The sequence below is a fragment of the Cnephaeus nilssonii genome (assembly GCF_951640355.1).
Source record: "Cnephaeus nilssonii genome assembly, chromosome: 9".
Taxonomy (NCBI): domain Eukaryota; kingdom Metazoa; phylum Chordata; class Mammalia; order Chiroptera; family Vespertilionidae; genus Cnephaeus; species Cnephaeus nilssonii.
The window spans coordinates 38,870,516-38,891,360 of NC_137080.1; the positions used below are offsets into that span (position 1 = coordinate 38,870,516).

Here is a 20,845-nt window from a genome sequence, read left to right on the forward strand (position 1 = left end):
GTATTGTTGTATTTAAAGTCTTTTGTGTGATTCTGTTTTGTCACCAGAGTTGAGAACCGCACTTAGAAGTTAAGCTAAATTAGGGCCTCTCATTGTTAGTTTCCTACACTACAAGTACTGTGGAAGGCATACTGAAACCCTCTGAAAGGGCTTCTGAGGGATCCCTTGGTATTTTATAGCAGACTCTCCAGCCCCCTATGAGTCAGGAGGCTCTTTCCTAGGTTCTCCCGGTTTAAATAATTCCCAAAAACTGTATTATGGCAAGAGTTTTTGGTGGATTGTGGAGTTCACTGTAGCTCATCCAAGAAACATACTGTAATTTAAAATTTTTCCCCAGTTTTGAGTCAAATATAAATCTAGGACAGTCTCTACCAGTTTAAAAATGTTTTAACTGAAAATTTTTAAATTAAACCATGATATACTTTATATCATCCAAATTCACTTCTTTCATAAATATGCATACCCTTTTTCTATATATCCCAATATGGATTGTTTTGCACAATGAAATATCTCGCTTCCAGTGAACTTACTTTGATATGGGAAGCATAGAAAGGATTTATAAAAGATAAAAATCAGCAAATTTAGGGATAGATGCATGAGAGGGAGAATGTAGGACAGGTAACATTTACCAAATGTGGTTTTATAAATGTAATCAAAATGGCATTTATGTAATTAAAAATAGTAAATACTGCCTCAAGGTTTTTTTTTTAAGGTAAACATTCCTCATCCAGCTTGGGAAATATGTCAAGGCCTCTACGATGGGCCTATTAAGAAGGATCACCAATGCCCCTGCAGTCACAGGCTCATAGACAGCGCCTTCTGACTGACTGCCTCCAGATACAGGGTCCTGCCCCCGATGTGTTGATCAGACCTGCAGGAATTGGCTGTTCAAGTTTTACTGCCAAAATAATTGCATTTATAGTTTGTTGGCTTAATTTAGTTTTTAGCAAATAGTACCTAGCAAGTTACCACAGTTAAACCAGTGGAATTCAGAGTACCTGCATTTCTGAAAGCCACTATGCACAAGGGATGGAATCTGACTTTTAAACAACAATTTGGCCATTTGCTTATAACCTATTGTTTATTGTAAAGAAACTCTTGTGCTTCTTACTTTCTCCTTTGTTCTTTAAGAAAAGGTGGCCATGGGCCCCTCCCTCCCTCTCCATGGTGCGACCTCGGCTCATTCATTCACCGCGGGGCCTGCCAGACACCTGCGCTCTCCTGAAGCCGCCCGCCGCCACCGCCGCCAGCATGTCGGGCCCCACCGGAGAGACCCCGTCCGCCATCCAGATCTGCCGGATCATGCGGCCCGACGACGCCAACGTGGCCGGCAACGTGCACGGAGGGACCATCCTGAAGATGATCGAGGAGGCGGGGGTCATCATCAGCACCCGGCACTGCAACAGCCAGAACGGGGAACGCTGTGTGGCCATCCTGGCCCGGGTCGAGCGCACCGACTTCCTGTCGCCCATGTGCATCGGCGAGGTGGCGCACGTCAGTGCGGAGATCACCTACACCTCCAAGCACTCGGTGGAGGTGCAGGTCCACGTGATGTCTGAAAACATCCTCACAGGTACCAAAAAGCTGACCAATAAGGCCACCCTGTGGTACGTGCCCCTGTCGCTGAAGAATGTGGACAAGGTCCTGGAGGTGCCTCCGGTTGTGTACTCCCGGCAGGAGCAGGAGGAGGAGGGCCGCAGGCGCTACGAGGCCCAGAAGCTGGAGCGCATGGAGACCAAGTGGAGGAACGGGGACATCGTCCAGCCCGGCCTGAACCCAGAGCCGAACACAGTCAGCTACAGCCAGTCCAGCTTGATCCACCTGGTGGGGCCTTCGGACTGCACGCTGCATGGCTTCATGCACGGAGGTGTCACCATGAAGCTCATGGACGAGGTGGCCGGCATCGTAGCCGCGCGGCACTGCAAGACCAACATCGTCACCGCTTCTGTGGACGCCATTAACTTCCACGACAAGATCAGAAAAGGCTGTGTCATCACCATCTCGGGGCGCATGACCTTCACAAGCAATAAGTCCATGGAGATCGAGGTCCTGGTGGACGCCGACCCCGTGGTGGTCAACATGCAGCGGTGCTACCGGGCCGCCAGTGCCTTCTTCACCTACGTGTCCCTGAGCCAGGACGGCAGGTCACTGCCGGTGCCCCAGCTCGTGCCCGAGACCGAGGACGAGAAGAAGCGCTTTGAGGAAGGCCAAGGGCGGTACCTGCAGATGAAGGCGAAGCGGCAGGGCCAGGTGGAGCCTCAGCCCTAGACGCCTCCTCCCTCTGCTGGGCTCGGAGCAGCCCAGCACTCCATCACTTAGAAGTTACCCCCTTGGCCAAAAACCCACTTCCCATTGAGAGCTGGTGTGGTGTGCAGTGTTTGTCTCGCAGTGTTACCTGCCTTCCTGAATATACACCAAAGCTTTATTAATATATCCCGTTGTCCTTGCTCACAGCATTGTCCCAGCCCAACATTCCCTGAGCGCTGGGGAGCATTCCGCGCAGTGCGGTCTGTCAGGACTCCAGCCTCACTAATAAAGCTGCTGTTCAGCTAGGGGAAAAAAAAAAGTGGCCATGGAAAATATATATATATATATATATATATATATATATATATACACACACACACACACACACACACACACACACAGATATGGTTCCACTTTGATTATTTTAATCCATTATATTCTCCTTGTCAGAATCATATTTGTGGTGATATGCCCTGCATGGCAAGTGCTGAGAAAACATTTGTACAAAGTCTTGCCAAGGAAGACTGTTGACTCTATGGAGTATAGTGACTTTGCTGTTCAAGACCTTCATGTGTTTATTAAAAAGAAAAAAGAAAAACCACCCAGATACTAGTTAATTATATTTGTCTGTGTAAATTACCAAATTTTGTGGTTAGGATATAAATTTATTAAATAGTTCTAGTGTACTCAATAGAGTGTTATAGCAGTTTTATTGATATACTGGCAAAGAAACAAACATGACCACTCTTTACCATCTGTTTATAATGCTATATAAAGAAGACCATGTTGGTTGCCATGGAAACTACATTTCCAAAACCACTGAGTGTTTGCTTAAATTCTCCAACCTTTTAAAGTCATAAGCTTTTTTTCCTGAGTAAAAGAATAAAAAATACATTTAAAATTTTCCAAAAGTCATTTTTCTGTAAAATTCATTTATTATATCTAGTTTGATATTTTTCCTCCAGATTTTATGAATTCATTTGAGGGACTCTTAATTTGAGAATTTTGGCATTTTTAAGAACTGGGGAGAAAATGTTAACACTATCCTATTGAATGGTGCCACCTTATCTTTTTATAAGTAAAGGTTTTATTTCTTTAGAAACACTTCTTATTGGTATAAGAAAAAAAAAGGAATCTGAAAAGATAACAAATATAATAATATGGTATCTGGGGAGGAAAGACAGTTATAACTAGAGGCCCAGTGCACAAAATTCATGCACGGGTAGGGTCCCTAGCGGCTGCCAGCTGCCAGCCAGAGCCTCCCTTCCCCCGGCTACCAGCAACTGGCCGGAGCCTTTCTTCTTTCCGCGCCACCCCCTGGTGGTCAGCGTATGTCATAGCGTGCGATCAAACTCCTGGTTGGTTGAACTCCCAAGGGGACACTTTGCATGTTAGGCTTTTATATATATAGATTACAGTGTCTAACCATGTTCAGTTATTGCTGTCATAGTAGCTAATGTCAGAAAAATTATAGCAGGGAAGTACTTTGCTGTAAATAGAATGGTTCTGACTTTAAAAATTGTGGGTACTAAAAAAATATTTTGTTGTAATAACTATAAAAAAGTATTCAATTGATATTCCTGGGAATCCTGCTTAGGGAAGAAAGAATAAAAATACAGGGTGGGGCAAAAGTAGGTTTATAGTTGTGAGTACGTGAAACAGAGTTTAATCTTGTATTAATAATTACTTTCAATACAGACAACTGTAAACCTACCTTTGTCCCATCCTGTATATATTTTACTATTGTTCTTACTGTAAATAAAAATCTAGAACTAATTTTTCTTAATCCCAAATGATAGTGTACATCCACATTTTGTTTATACAAACCTGATGTCTACATTTTCACTCAAACTTTTTTGCTATATTCTTCAAAAACAATCTTTCTTTCAATGTCTTAACCTTTTGCACTCGGATGTCGAGATTAAAATTACTCTTTGAATGTATCAATAATTTGAAATATAAAAAAATCCAAATAAATAAGTTTGTATGAAAAGAAACTCCAGTTTTTTATTCTACTGCCGCGCTTTGTAAAATCTGGGGTATTTAAAAAATTAAATCCCGAGTAGAATAAAGGAATCGAGAAAAAAGCAAGCGAGTGCAAAGGGTTAAAAGTTATATTTTTACACTGGGGCAAGTAAAATAAGATTGCATCTGTTCCAGCTTTCCTAAAGCCAAAATCATTGACTGTAGATAACAGTAGTAATACTGATAATAGTAATAACTATTGCATATTGAGCACATAGTATGTGTCAGGGTAGTGTGTACCTAGCTTTCCATGCTAAATGTTTATATTTAGGTTTCATAATAATCCTATGAGGTAAGTGTTATAAGTACACAGTACAGTCTCTAAATTAGGGTTTCTCAACCTTGCTACTACTGACATGTTGGGCTGATAGTTCTTTGTAGGATGTTCAACAGCCACCCTGGCCTCTACTCTCTAAATGCCAATATCATCATCCCAAGTTGTGACAACCAGTATCTCTAGACATTGCCAAAGTTTGCTGGGGGATTACAATCACCCCAAATAGATGAATCAGCAGTTTAATTTTTTCTGGTAGAAATAGTTTGTAGATTATTCCTTGCCATTCCCATGCTATCCCTCTTTCCCGTGTCATTTCCAATACCAGCTATTCTCCAGTTTTGTTCAGTTATCCTATACTAGAGGCCCAGTGCACGAAATTTGTTTACTTGGGGGGGGGGGGGCGGTTCTCAGCCCAGCCTGCACCCTCTCGCAGTCCGGGACCCCTTGCTCCTTACTGCCCGTCTGCTTGCTGCCTCCTTAGCGCTGCCACGGAGGTGAAAGAGGATTCCACCACCACCGCTGCACTCGCTGTGAGCCCAGCTTCTGGCTGAGCAGCGCTCCCCCTATGGGAACATAATGTCCACCAGGGGGCAGCTCCTGCATTGAGCATCTGCCCCCTGGTGGTCAGTGCACATGATAGCGACCGGTCGTTTTGGTCATTCTGTCATAAGTGTCCAGTTGCTTATGCTAAGTGTCCAGTCATCTGTTCAACCAATCAAAGCATAATATGCTAATGACATGCTAAGGCCACTCAGCTGCTCACTATGAAGTGCACCAACCACCAGGGGGCAGACAGTTGACTGGTCGACCAGTCGCTATGATGTGCACTGACCACCAGGGAGCAGATGCTCCAACTGGTAGGTTAGCTTGCTGCTGGGGTCCGGACCATCAAGACTGAGTGAGATGGGCCAGACATGCCCTGGAGCCCTCCCATGATCCCTCCCCAGCTGGCCAACCTCCTGCTTCCCTCCCTGGCTCCGATCGTGCACCGGTGGGGTCCCTTGGCCTGGCCTGCGCCCTCACAATCTAGGACCCTTCAGAGGATGTTGGAGTGCCAGTTTCGACCTGATCCCCAGGCCAGGCTGAGGGACCCCACTGGTGCATGAATTCGTGCACTGGTACGCTAGTTGATCTGATAACTTAAGTGGAACCCAGGTATTATGATAGCCCTCTTTACCCAGAATTTTGAAAATTTTTATAGCATAATGAAACAAATGGGGTATTTAATGTAAATTGCACTAAAATTACATATTCATAAAAGACTTTTTAATAATAGAATTTTGGAATCTCCTACTGAATTTTATATATTAAAAATGGGAGGAAATTCTTATTTTCATGTATTCAACTATAAATGCCAAACTGAGTGCGTTTTTTTTCCTATTTGTTTATTTTTCCTATTGTTGACTTGTATGGAATATTTAGTATAGTTAAGTTTGTGCAAATCTTTTTGGTGGTACTGAAAAATTAGAAAATGACCTATCATGGCCCATTTATACAAAGTGAATAAGTCTTCTTGAGATAAACTCTTAATACAATACTAACTTGGTAGAACTATCAGCCCAGTCCAGCATGTCAGTAGTAGCAAGGTTTTGGTTAACTTTCGGATCTTTTATAAACACACTAGGGGCCCAGTGCACAAATTCATGCACCTTGAAAGGAACTGTGGGCCGCGAGGCTGCAGTAGGCACAAGGGCAGGTCTCAGCCCCTCCTCTGTGACCCCGCCCGGCCCCTCCCACCATGGCCCCAGTTCCCTGTCTGCCAGCAGCCCTGCTCCTGCTGCCGTTGCTCCCACGCGCTGATGGCGCTGGTCCTGCTTGCATCCGCTGATGGTGCAGAGTGATTGGGGCTGGCGCCAGCAGCAGGTGCGAGCGGGGCCGGCGCCATCAGTGAGTGTGAGCGGCGGCGGCTACCCCGATCGCCCCTCAGGAGCAGGAGGAGGTGAAGAAGCCCTCAGGGGTGATTAGGGCCAGCAGTTGCTGCTCACACCCACTGATGGTGCTGAGTGATCTGGACCAGCGCCAGACACCGGCAGCAGGAGCTAGTGGGGTCAGCGCTGGCAGAAGATGTGAGTGCTGGGTGGAAGCAAAGAATTTTCAGTAATCACCAGAGGCTCGCCCCGAAGACAGCGACTGACACCCCGCCTTGATCTGGTTCTCTGCTCACCTGCTCCACCATCCTGTCACAGCCACCGCCCACCATGTTCCGCGCACACACCCTGGTGGTCAGCGCACATCATAGTGACTGATGGTTCAGTTCTTTGCTTGTTCCGCCATTAGGTCTATTTGCATATTAGCCTTTTATTATATAGGATGACTTTTTGCTGCATTTTCTCATGAAAGTTTGCTTTAATACAAAGTACACTTCTTAGCAACCTTTTAAAATTGTGATACTGTTAAATGGGACTCAGCAGGCCTCAGAAGTGATAAAGTCGACCAGGTTTCTGTGATTCATGGGTTTCTTTACCAAAAAATCTTAGGTAACTAGCCCTATCCTTTAAAATCTAATGAAAATATTTTTCTATCATCTGGAAAAATGATAGAAAAATTTTTCCAAAAGTATGTAGATGGCTCTGTTAATGCTATTTGATAGGAAATTGATGGATCTCATTATGGTTAACTAAAGGACATTTTGGAAGAAATCAGACATAAAGAATATTAGCTTTTTTTGGAAAGAATGAGACTATTAGACCTTTTATACATACTTCAATAATTGTGCATTTTAAATATATTTTTTATGTAAGCAATAGCTTACACAGTATTTATATCACTCTTTTTTTATATATTTTATTGATTTTTTACAGAGAGGAAGGGAGAGGGAGAGAGAGTTAGAAACATCGATGAGAGAGAAACATCAATCAGCTGCCTCCTGCACACCCCCTACTGGGGATGTGCCCGCAACCAAGGTACATGCCCTTGACTGGAATCGAACCTGGGACCCTGAGTCCACAGGCCAACGCTCTATCCACTGAGCCAAGCCGGTTAGGGCTATATCACTGTTTGAGACCAGATTGAATGGGGACCAGAGCATACAGTAAGGATTGTCAGTGCTTGTATATTATGGAGAACTTTTTAGCTCTTGAGTAGTATGCTCTTGAATTCTAATCATGGCCCTAACTTACGACCCTGTCTCTTACTTATTACTTCTTTTTAACTTAGTTTCCCTATCTGTAAAATTAGGATAAAAAGTGGTACCTTATAATCTTGTATGAGGTTTAAGTGAGTAAAAACATAAAGTGCTAAGAGTAGTGCATACAATAAATATTAGTTATCATTTGGGTTTATTACTTTCACCTTTCTAGAATAAAGTGGTCAAGACTGGGTCTGTAGTCTATTAATGAGCAGTGTTTAGAATCTTGGACTATTGTTTGTTTGTTGTGATAAAGTAACCTTTGTACTGGTGGAAACATTTCACTTTAGAAATATGAGTAAACATTGCACTACATGTCAGCACACTGAAATAAATGTAGATATTAATTTTTTATTTGCATAGAGTTTAAAAACTACTAATAATGGCTATTTTATTTTAGCTTGATATTCCAGTGATTGTTTAAAGGCTCTTCCGCTTTGTACCAACAAGAAACAAAACCTAGCTTGTTTGGTTTACTCCTAAAATCTATCCACCTTTTTATATTAGAGTCATACCCTTCCTCAACATTATTGGAATTTGGGAACCAAAGAACTTCAATGAAAAAACAGTAATTCAGGTAGCAGTTTTGGAGTCAAAATGTCCCGATTTTGAATCCTGACTCGCCTGCTTACCTTTGACCTTGGACAAGAAACTAACCTATCTCTAAGCCTCAGTTTTCTCACCTGTAAAATGGAAATAACTGTAGTACCTACTTCATAGTTATTGAGTGCATGTAAAATGCATAGCCCATGGTATGTGTTTTAACAAGAGGAGCTTACTCCCTACCCTCTCACTCTCATTGCCCATTCCCTTGCCCCCAGAATGTCAGTCAAAAGGATAGGTAGATAGATGTCCAACAGTTCCACTGCTTTATTTGGTGAGAGGGGAGAATCTATGACTTATATCATTACTTTTTTCTTATTTCTAGTGAAATGAAGGGTACCATTTGCAGCCCAGGATCCACAATGTTTTGGGAAGGAAAACTGTGGCGGGGGGCAGGGGGGTGGGTTGGCATCCTAATGAAGCAAAGCCTAATGATAACCACAACATATTTTTAAATACTTTTTTATTGATTTCAAAGAGGAACGGAGAGGGAGAGAGAGATAGAAACATCCATGATGAGAGAGAATGATCAATTGGCTTCCTCCTGCACGTTCTCTACTGGGGATCGAGCCCGCATATAGGTCGATGCTTAACCACTGAACCGTGCCATCCAGACAACCACAACATTTTTGACATTTCCCAGCACTTTATAGCTATTAGTGCCTTCCTTGACTCTCTTTTACCTTTTAAAAATGAATTATTTTAGCATGAATTAGGACAAAATACAGCTATTAGCATGGGAACAAAGTCTCCAAACATAAATGTTCTGTCTTATCTTACTATGTTCCTAGAAATAAAAATAGAGAATGTATATAAATTATTTCTTTTAACTAAGTAGCCCTTTAATCAGCTGTTTACATGGAGAAATTCACATTCTGTCCAATTTCAAGGAAAGGGCCCAAGGTTTTCAGTAAAGAATGATGAAAAATGTGATCTCCTCCTTCCATAAAAGTTATAATTTTGTGGACTAGAGGCTCGACTGTCACAGACCACCATGAGGGCACAGGGCCATATGCCACAAGCTGGGCCTTAGAAGATCCTCATTTCACTGTATGACTCCTTGGCTGTCGTGTAGACGCTGGCTACTCCTGCAGTCTGAAGGTTTTTGTTGTTGATTTTTAGTTGTGGTTTTTAACCTGGACACTTGCACTGCACTGCAGACTTTTCTCAGCCTCTGTGTGAATGGGCTATTCAGGACTTCCCATGGCCCTGTGTTTAATGGGCCGCAAACCCTCCAGCTCTGTGCTGCCTGTGAGGCTTGTTGAACTTGCCCATTAGGAGAAGGCTGCACCCAACTGCTTGTTCAGCTCTCAATATACCAGACCTATAATCAAGAGAAGTTTCAAGGTGCTTAGGAGAAATGAACTTTAAAATCTTTCACACTTGTTATCTGAAAGGTACTTTGTAAGCCCCAATTCTAAGCCATCATTCCTTTCTACACTCTGTGTTTCAGTGCTGATGTGATCATTCTCTCTGTAGGTTGTCTCTGTAGGTTGGGTGAATATGGGCTTCGGAGGCAGACATCCGAATTAAACCCCAGGTCTCTCATTTATTGGCTATATAATTTTGGGCATATTACCTGGTTAATTCATTCAACAAATATTTATTTAATACCTATATGTGCCAGGCACTATTCTAAGCACTGGAGATAACAACTGTGGACAAGTAAATATGGGATAACATGCTTACATTCTAGTCCAGGAAGAGAAATATAATAACCAAAATAAATGAATGGAAATATGTACTACCACTCAGAATGATTGTCAGGATAGATGAGCTGGCACCGTGAAAGCTTGGGGGTATACTAGGGTGGATGAGACAGTTTGCCTCCAGGTGGCTTGCTGGCAATTGGTAAATGAGGGATTTTTTTCCCCAGACCCTTTTGACCTGTTAGAGTGGAGAAGTGTTATTGTTTTCTGAGGATTAAATTGACTAGAATAACCTGTATGTAATTTATTGCAAGTGTCTCTCTCTTCATTCAGTTGATGCCATTCTATTAATGCTAGATAAATGAAACTTCAAAAAAAATCAAATGTTTTTCTGAGCACACATAATTTGAGAGATGCCACTATTATAGAAATATTTTCCCTTTACTACTTCTGTTGGTGGCTACTTTAAATAACTATAAGGTCTTAATGTTGTATGGGAGGCAATATTTGTGATTATGAAAGCGAGTAGGTTTGAACTTAGGCAGCCAATCATGAGGTCTTTTCTCTGGTGGAAATGTTTTCTGTGGAGGATGAACATAAGTAGTTTGTGTCCTGCCACCTGTCACTTCTAATTCTCCTATGCTTTGGTCTCCTGTACCTTGATTTCAGTGTTGATTTTGGAAAAATAAATGAGATTTCCCTAAAAATTTTACACTTGATTTCATCATGTTGCAATAATATAGCTTCAGGGTTTAATTGTTTTTCCATTCATTTTTCAAAAACTCATTTCTCCTTAAATTCATGATGTATTTAACTTTGCTTCTCCCCAAACCCCATTCCAATTTGACCTTGAAGTACTATTGTTTCTCTACAAAGTGTTTCCAGTTTGCTTGTTTTTACTGGCTTCTCCCATCTGCTATTATATCTTTTACATTTATTTGGCTTTAGCCTCTTGATAATGTGTTATGTAAAAGCCAGGTTTTCCTCTCCAACTTTTTCTAATGCAAATACTCTAATTTTTGCATAATCGAACCACCTTCATTAGATAACAGGGCTGATGCATGAAGAACTAAATAAATACTTATTACTTACATTGAGACATTCTTTTTGATAAAAACATGCTTTATGCTAGATGAATGAAACCATAGAAAATTATAGCAGATTAATCTGAGAGCCGTTCTCTTGTGTCTTAGTGGCTGTCTACTGAAATCAGAACTGCCAGTTGAGAAAAGCACTGAGCATTAAGGGAGCACTCGTTCACTTTTGGATGATTTATTCCTGCGCAGACAGACTGTGGTAGTGGGAGGTGTAGTTTACAGTTCTTTAGCTCTTAGCCAGTGTCCCTTCTTGAGTGGTGGTGTGAACACGTGTGTCTGTGCAGTATAATGATGCCTGTATTCCAGCACTCCATTTTCCTGCTCCTTTGCTTCAACACTAAATTAATTTTTTTTAATGTGAACAAAAGGGGTCTGTATGTAAAAATTATTATATGAGATCATTTTAACAGACTTTTCAGTGTGACCAAAATATTATCTTTCAAATGGCCCTATTTTACTACGTTAATATTTTAAAATAAATCTTCAGATACCATTTGAGCAGGGAAATCTTTGTGGATTTTTTTTGTTTTTGTTTTTCTGATGGTATGTTTAATTCTAAGGTGGCCAACCTACATCTTGCTGCAAATTTGCTCAATTATGGCATTATTTTATATTTTTTTAAAATTTCAATCATATTTCACTAAACTATTGGTGTTTGGTAGCCATTTCTGAAAAGCTCCTGCTTGATTTCCCCCTGCTCAACAATCCCTCTGCCCTACCCCCATTCTACTTTCTCTTCTGTTACTTCCTTTTTCCCCAGCGCCTGCTGTCTTCGGCCACATGCCCATCAAACCTAATTGCAGCTTTGGGAGGGCTTTGGTGAGGCAGCTCTGGCCCAGCTGTCCCTCAGGGATTTAATTCGGGTGGGCTGTGCATGTGGCCCTCAAGCCATGTCAGTGCCGCCACAGCTCCCTGATTCTGAAGGCTGCTCACCTCAGGCCCTAAAGTTGTTTCAAGTCTAGGGCAGTTTAGTCTCAGGATAGATATGGCAGGAATAATACAATTTGGGTCATTTTGTCAATGGAAATTAACCTACAGTTCTTCTGCTAATTTTATATAAAAATCTGTGACATGCTGACTATTTTTAGTCTCCCTAAAATTACAGTGCTTTAAAAAACAACTTCCCTGAATGTTAATTTTTTTCTATTACAACTGAGTAATATCACTGTTTTTGATACCATTTTAACTTTCTATCAAACTACAAGTTTTTAAACTTTGACCTTGTGTCTAAAACTTAGAGAATTAAAGGTAAAATATAAGAACTCAAGAAGCACTCAACACAGTACTCTGGGGTTGAATTTTTTCTTTAAATGAGAAACTCAAGTATAATGTAGTAAGTCATTTGCCTTCTTAAAATTCTGTTATTTTTAAAATATATTTTTTTCTCCAGACTTACAAAGAAATCTGTGCTTTTATACAATTTATAAAATAAATCACTCTTAATCTAAAGACCCATTGAGTAATACTTGTTACTACGTGGGAGTATTTTCTTCATATCTTGTTTCTTTTCATTTTTTAAAACATTTTAAACACATGGAAAAATACAAAGACATCTTATATGTTGAACACCTATATAATGATATCAGATTTAAAATGTTAATTTTTTGCCATATTTTTTCTAGTTTTTGTTCTTGGCCTTGTTTATATTCATATATTTATGCATATATCAAAACATAATTGAGATCATATTATATATACAGTTTATAGTCTTTTTGTCTTGTTTCAGTTAATATTTTAAATATTTTCTCATGTCATTAAAGAACTTGAATGCTTTGTTGCAATACTAAATTTGTCCTAGTGTATGGACAGATTTTCTGTTTTTAAGTAGTGATAATTCTATTCCTACATAATTAATTTGACTTAATTTATCACATGACTTTAAAATACCATTTTTCAAAAACCAGCAGGTTACAGTCAGTGTTTTAAAAAAGATCAGAATATTCCTGTTGTTCTTTGGCAAAAATTTCACACTATAATCAATTCTTTGGTTCCAGTTATCTGAATTTAAATGTTAAAAAATTTTTAACTGGAGATTATAGTCACATGCATTATTAGAATCTTATCAATCAGCCCACTTCATGTATGTTAGACTTGACATCCATTTTTTATGCTTACATTTTCTGGATTGATTTATTGGAATTGGATATATAAAAGTGGGGTAATCCTACCTAATAATAGGGTAATATGCAAATTACCATCACTCCACTACGCCCACGATAGGGCAGCGGAGGCTTGGGGGCGGGACTCGGGGTGGCCTATCCGGTCATTGAGAGGCGCAGGGCGCAGGACTCGGGAGTCCCGCCCCCCGCGCCACCGCCAATCTGGCTGTTGAGAGGCAGGAGGCGCGGGACTCTGCGGCCAATCGGGCTTTTGAGAGGCGCGGGGCAAGCACTAGGGCGGCCGTTCTGGTCATTGAGAGGCGCAGGGCGTGGGACTCGTGAGTCCCGCCCCCCGTGCCACCGCCGATCTGGCTGTTGAGAGGCGCCTCTCAATGACCTGATCGGCCGCAGAGTCCCGCACCCCATGCCTCTCAACAGCCAGATTGGCGGTGGCGCAGGGGGCGGGACTCGCGAGTCCCGCGCCCTGCACCTCTCAATGACCGCATAGGCCGCCGATGGGGCTGCTGGGGCTGCTGAGAGGCGCGGGGCAAGCACTCGGGCGGCCGATCTGGTCATTGAGAGGCGCAGGGGGCGGGACTCGTGAGTCCCACCCCCCACCCCACCCCCCGCGCGCGCCTCTCAAAGACCGGATCAGTGGCCGCTGAGGGGGGCTGCCGCAGATACCCGGCTCCCCTGCCATCGAAAGCGGGGAGACAGAGCGGACACCCGGCTGCCCTGCCATCTAAAGTGGGGAGGGGTGTCCGCTCCGGCTCCAAGGTCAAAAAGCGGGAAGCCGGTGTACTTGCCAGAGTCCATTAAGCAGTCCAAGGAGCTGGACCTTGCGGGGCTGGGCCTACAACCCCTCTTCAGCTTGAGCTTTGAGGAGGAGGAGCTGCAGCAGCTGAGGCTGGTGGGATAGCATCAAGCAGTACCGCTCACAGGCGACCATCTTTGAGATCAACGCCTCCAGCCGGGACCTGAGCAGCCAGGTGATGTGGGCCAAGCGGCAGAAGGACTTCAAGGCCATCGCCAGCTTCCGGCAGGGCCGGCAGGAGCGGCAGGAGAGCCTGGCTGGTCCAGCCCCGAGCTGCCAGTGTGGCAGGCGGAGCAGCCTGGGAAAGAGGAGGAGGAGGAGGAGGAGGTGGCGGGAGAGAGCATGGAGGATGTCTCATAGAGGTTGTGGGCCGAAAACGGCAACAGCCAGGACCTGAACGGGGAGCCAAGAGGTGGAAGGAGGAGGCCCGGCAGCTGGACCAGGATTTCTATGTCCCCTATCAGCCCAAAGATTTCGACAGTGAATGGGTCCTAAGCGTTGGTGGGGACCAGAGGTGCCTTTGAGCAGCAGGTGGCTGGTGCTGTCCTGGACCTGATGGGGGGCGAGGCCCAGAACCTGACCAGGGGCCGGCAGCAGCTCAAGTGGGACTGGAAGAAGAAGCGGTTTGTGGGACAGTCAGGACAAGAGGACAAGAAGAAGATCAAGACAGAAAGTGGTGGCTACATCAGCAGCTCCTACAAGCGGGACCTCTACCAGATGTGGAAGCAGAAACAGAAAATTGCCATATGCTCAACATCTGAGCCCCAGTGGGCTGCCAGCAATCGGCCCTGTTGGCAGCGCTATTTCGGCCTGATCTGGTCGGGGCATGTGCAGGAGGCAACCAATTGATATGTCTTTCTCACATCCATGTTTCTCTCTCTGTTTCTCTCCTTCCCTTCTACTCTAAAAATCTATGAAAAATGTCCTTAGGTGAGGATTAACAAAAAAAACCAACAGTGCATACATACACACATATACAAAAATACATGAATATTGGAGGGTTGGTGAGCAGGGCCCCATAAGTGCACAAATTTTGTGCACCAGGCCTCTAGTAAAATAATAAAACAAAACTCCATACCTCTACAAGTGTTAGCAATGAAGGGAGTTCTTCCCCTCATGGGGGTCTGGCCAGTGCTGATTCTTTCCCATTCACTATACTTTTAGGTGCTTTGAGCTGACTCAAAGGCGATGGTCCCTTGAAGACAGTAAATTGTTTGGTTTGGATCACCAGCACAAATTAGAACTCTTGAGCATAAATCTCAAAAGTGTTCTCTCATGGCCCATTTCTGCCATTCTACCTCAACTCCATCTAGAACTACCCCTGTTTTCTGTTCAAAATGAGGGCAGCCCTCTCTCACAGCCGCAAATTCAGTCGGTTCTCCTAAACGAAGAAACAAAACACATAAACACTCCAGTTTTAAATAGTGTTCTCTCTATTTAAAGCTTAAGGAATAGGTCCTTTAATCTAGCATAATTCTTATATACAGTAACCTTTTGATGTAGCATTAAAATAAATCTCAGTGTGCTTTTTAAAATGTATTGGGGCTTTTCTCCTGTCTGGCTGCCCCTTTTAAAGAATCCGCTATGGCATATGGATAACAGGAGAGGTGAGGAAAGTGGGACTGGTGCATAGCAGGTCTGTGTGAGATATACAACATGGAGAGTCTGCTGCTCTACTTCTATTTATTCTCTTATTTTCATTTTTTTGGAGACCTATTCTGGGTCAGTTACTCTACTGGGTGCAGGACACACAGAGATGACTAAGCCTGAGGGCCCTCAAGATTCTCACAGACTTGGGAGGGAGTACCTGTGAACAAATAATTAAATAGCACAGCTGAACATATAGTGAGTCTGGGCTTTGGAGTCCAGATTATGTCTAAATCTTGACATTTCCATTACTAGTTGACTAGTGTGACTAGTAACTATGTAACTCTTCTAAGCCTTCTCGCTAATTTTCCTCATCTGTAAAGAGATTTACCAGTTACCTTGTATGGTTTCTGACATATGCATGTAAAACAGCACGTACCTGCTTGGCTTTATAGTATGTTGTAGTTGTTGTCTATATCATTGTTATTATCATTTTTATTATTCATTGTTTTAAGTGCCAAATTAGATGTTTATAATGCGGACCATAAAAGCCCATGGAAGGCCCTAGCTGATTTGATTCAGTAGATAGAGCATCGGCCCGAGGACTGAAGGGTCCCAAGTTCTATTCTGGTCAAGAGCATGTACCTTGATTGCAGGCTTAATCACCGAGTGTGGGAGGCAGCCAGTCGTCGTGTCTTTCTCACATAGATGTTTCTCTCTCCTCCTCCTCCTCTCTTCCACTCTCTCTAAAAATATCCTCGGGTGAGGAGTAACACAAACAAACAAAAAAAGCCCATGGAAGGGGCAACTGACTACTGATGCTGGTGTCTGTTCACTGCCCTGTTACAGTTCTCCGCCTCCATTGTGCGTGTATGTTCACACTTCTTTCTGGGTGTCTGGAAACCCTGTTTATTTGCTTGTGGGCATACTATGTTCCTTCATCTTGGTTACTCATCCTTCCTCAGTCCCCTAAGTACAGGGATTCTCTTCCCTTCTTTTCTCTTTTTTTTCTCTCCTCAAAAACTCATCTATCAATTCCTGCTGCTTCAGCCATCGCCTCTGTGAAGATGCTTCCCAAATCTATACCCACAGCGTTTCCAGCTGCCTGCTGGGCATCTCCATCTGGAAGTCCTTCTTGCATTCAAATGTAGCATGTCCAAAACTGAACTAATTAATTCCCCATTAACTTTCCTTTTTTCCCAATCTCTGCTTATGCTAGCATCTTCACCTCCAAGATACCTGTTTGAATCTTAAATTCAGCCCTTACTTTTCCTTTGCTTCTTGATCCCTTCCCAGTGTCTCCCACATATAGTCAATTGACCAGACTATCCTATTCCTCCTCCATTCTGTTGCCATTATTCAGCTTTTCTTTTCCCTCCCTGCTGCCACTACCCTAATTGAGGCCCTCATTATCTCTCACCAGGACTGTTGGAAGAAGCTACTCCTAGCTGATCTTTTCTCTCCTTTTCACTGCACTCAACACACCACAGTCAGAGTAATTGTTTTATTCGTTAGCTCTCATCACGCTACTCCTCTGCTGACAAACCATCCATGCCTTCAGATTGCCCACAGAATGAAGTCCCAACTCTAAACCTGCCTTTTACGGTCCTTCACTCTACGCTGTCTTTCTCTGGGCTTGTTCACCCACACACATTGCCCAAATGGGTAGCCCCACAGCTCCTGAACCTGCTTCCCATTTTTCCACCTTCTTATCACTGCATAACCAGTTTATTTCTCCTAAGATACCTTTCTTTCCATTCCAATAACCCCATCTCACTCCTACGCACTTTCATTCTCTGCTCAGGGAAATCTGGCCATCTTTTAAGGCTCGGTCTGAATTCTACATATACCGAGAGAGGCACCTCTAGCAAGAACACCAACTTTACCAATCTAGCTAGCCTCCATTGTTTGTTTTTTTCAGCCATGCATGATTTTATCATCTTCTGGATATGCTCTGGCTTGTCACTGTCCCTCCTTAAAGAGGCACTGAGAATAAATCATAGTGTTCCAGGTGAAGTGTGACCTGGACTGCATGAAACATCGTACCTCTGTAGATTTAGAGCCTTGTGGTAGGGGTTGGGAAGCAGGGTATGCTCAGGAGCAGTTTCTTAATCTTTTGTTTCTGTGTGTGTGTGTGTGTTTTTAAGGGTGTTAATGAAGTGAAATTAAAGAAGAGGTGTTTGGGAAACAATTATTAATTTACTCACACTGTTAATCTATTCTCCAGTTTGTTACCTACTGTCTTACATGAAAATCAATGGTTAGAAGGCATGCTTTTCTGACTGCTCTCTTGATTTCCGTTAACCAGTTCTCCGCTTTCTTTTCCTGGCCTTTTCAGTAGTGCATCTGAAAGTGGCCGCTGTTTTAATGATATATGATGTTTGGAATGAGGATAGGAAGAATTGCTTAACTTTTATTGTTCTGGGAGGTAGAAAATGAAACAGTTATATATGAGTTATATATGCTAGTACAGGGGGGAGGGCTTTGAGAGATAGAAGGAGAAACAGAGTAGAAGAAAGAGAAAAATAGGAGTTGAGAAAAAATAGATTGCAAACAGTAATAAGGAAAGAGAATGTAATTTTGTGATCACTCAATCACCTACCATGTTCTTCCATAGTGTTATATACATTTCTCATGTTGTCTCTTCCATACATGACTATGGAAAGTATACATAATTAACCTCATTTTACAGAAAAGGTCACTATCTGAGTCACACAACTACTGAATACTGGTAGCAGGATTTTTTAAACCTGATTCTAAAGTAGCACTGTTCTCATTTGACTTAGCAACAAGTTTTGTTCGTGAGATGAAGCAGATGGAGAATCACTATAGAGCCAAGAGCCAGTTGGCATGGGTTCAAATCCTGGCTCCATCTAGGCTCTACCACCTGTCTCCCTCATTTTCCTCATCTGTAAAATCATGGTAAACAGGGTACCTTCACTTAGGGTTGTTGTAAATTAGTTTTAGTTAATATACAGTAAAATGCTTAGAACAGTTCTGGCATCTATAGAGTTCTTACTGTGTCATCATATTCTTCATCCCTAACCAGGCTTAATCCCCAAAACACACACACACACACACACACACACACACACACACACACACACACACACACAGCCTCACCTTCCTCTTTTCCCTTCTCTTTAATATTACACAGAAATGGAAGAATAAAGATTAACCTTCAGTAATAAATAAGTAAGGATAAGTAATATAAGTTAAAATTTGTAGTTTAAAGCAAAAAATTTGTTGTTTGAAAGGGCTCCCATTCACTTTTCTTTTTCTAAAATAGGATGTCTCCTAGCCTCCCTGTGGTTCAGGTCTATAGGATTTAAGCAAATTGTAAAAGGAAAATAAAGAGCTTTGGACATTTCTGATGATTGTTTCTATTGTGTTATAGCTTAATCACTTAATTAACTTTCTTTCCTAGGAAATTAGAACTTACTTTTATTTTTTAAATATGTTTTTATTCATTTAAGAGAGAGAGAGAGAGAGAGAGGGAGAGAGAGAGAGAGAGAGAGAGATAGCAACATCAATGATGAGAGAGAATCATTGATTGGCTGCCTCCTGTACACCCCCTTCTGGGGATCAAGCCCACAATCCTGGCATGTGCCCTGACCGGGAATGGAACAGGGAATTGCACCGTGACTTCCTGTTTCATGGGTAGACGCTCAACCACTGAGCCACACTGGCCAGACTAGAACTTATTTTTTTAAATGATTAATCCTTCTAACTTGCTGAAGATCACGTACTAGATTGAAGAGAAGGCATAAGTAGAAAAACGGCTACAGCTTTTACTTTGCAAAGAGCCTGAAGATCTCTGTTATTTTGAAAGTAATGAAAGGGCAAGAAGGGGCCCTTTTTAAAATTCCTGTGTAGAAGCATGAAGAGCAAAGTGTTGTTGTTTTTAAGTAATAGACTAACTCATTAATTTTGGCTTAGTTAATTAATTTCAATTGATTCTTTGTTCAGAATTCACCAGGGAAGTCTTAATAATTCAATGAAGTATTATAATAAAAATATTTAATGTTTTTTACCACAATCAAGAATTATATTTGTGTATTATTTATGTATACTATAATCTATTTGATTATTATCATGAGCATTATTCTAAATATTAATTTATCACAATATTTACCCATAGTTTTCTTTTGTTTAATGATGCCATTTAGTTCTTGTATGACAACCATTTGCAATATTTAAAAACAAACGACAAAGTATATTCAGGAAAGTATTCCTAGCCTTAGTTATAGTAGAAACTATAAAAGTTCAGTTCTCATAGCAAAAAAAAAAAAAAATGACATTCTAAGTCAAAGTTTTATTATTGTCTAGAGTGATAATACTTTTCATAAATAATAGGAAATGGCAAGATACTTGCTCATGGCATTCTTTTCCATTTTACTTCTGAAATAAGTGTTTGCGTCAACCACCATCATCAAATAAGATCTCTTTATCTAAGCCATAAAGTTTGTAATTATTTCAGTTGCTATCGACTACCGCAAACAGTTTAAAACTGTGGGTTCCTATTGTTATCAGAGCAAATGGTTACTATTGCGAGGTTGGATATAGACAGTGGGAAAACCCAGAAAGAGGAGAAAGACAAATCATCAAACCTCACTGTGTCAGATTGTCACTTTTAAAACCAGCCATGGGTTTTTCCAGTTGTTTGCTGAATTCATGGTTTCCTCCTATTCATTCTTTCTTCCCCCAATCCTTTTTCTTTTTTTAAATGTATTTTTATTGATTTCAGAGCGGAAGGGAGAGGGAGAAAGAGATAGAAACATCAGTGATGAGAATGAATCATTGATTGGCTGCCTCCTGTATGCCCCCTACTGGAGACCAAGCCTGCAACCCAGGCATGTGCCCTGACCAGGAATTGAACCATGACCTCCTGGTTCATAGGTCGATGCTCAACCACTAAGCAACACCGGCTGGGCCCAATCTTACTTATTTTCAACACATTCCATTGTCTAATTTTGGAATTATGAGCACATTTGCAGCAATTTGCTAACATGATCTGACTGATCTTATGAAAATACTAAAGGCTCGGTGCATGAAAATTCATGCACTGGAGGGGGCGTCCCTCAGCCCGGCCTGCCCCCTCTCACAGTCTGGGAGCCCTCAGGGCGGGAGGCGACCTGGCAATCAGGGGAAGGCGACGCCACATCACATCTCTGCTGCTGCCACTGCCGGCACCGCAAGCCTCAGCCAGCCCTGGTTACCTGAGCCTCAGGGGTCCTGGGCGGCTGGCATCCGAGGGCGTGGCAGTCAATTAGCATATTCCCTCCTTATTGGCTGTGGGCACCACCATCTTTGCAATGGT

General features: G+C 42.3%; 1 protein-coding gene across 4 annotated transcripts in view; it reads left to right on the top strand.

The window, feature by feature from the left end:
• Positions 1-20,845, top strand: part of PDSS2 (decaprenyl diphosphate synthase subunit 2) — a 200,328-nt gene that overhangs the window by 50,155 nt on the left and 129,328 nt on the right. For 2 of the 4 annotated variants that reach the window (XM_079781329.1, XM_079781327.1), the window contains exon 2: positions 1,132-2,580. The exons of 1 other annotated variant lie outside the window; for it this stretch is intronic. In XM_079781329.1, coding sequence (XP_079637455.1) covers positions 1,165-2,268 — 1,104 coding nt within the window. In that variant the 5' untranslated portion in view covers positions 1,132-1,164 and the 3' untranslated portion in view covers positions 2,269-2,580. Of the gene's footprint in view, positions 1-1,131; positions 2,581-20,845 lie in introns of those variants that run through there. One more of the 4 variants, XM_079781326.1, reaches the window with a different exon arrangement.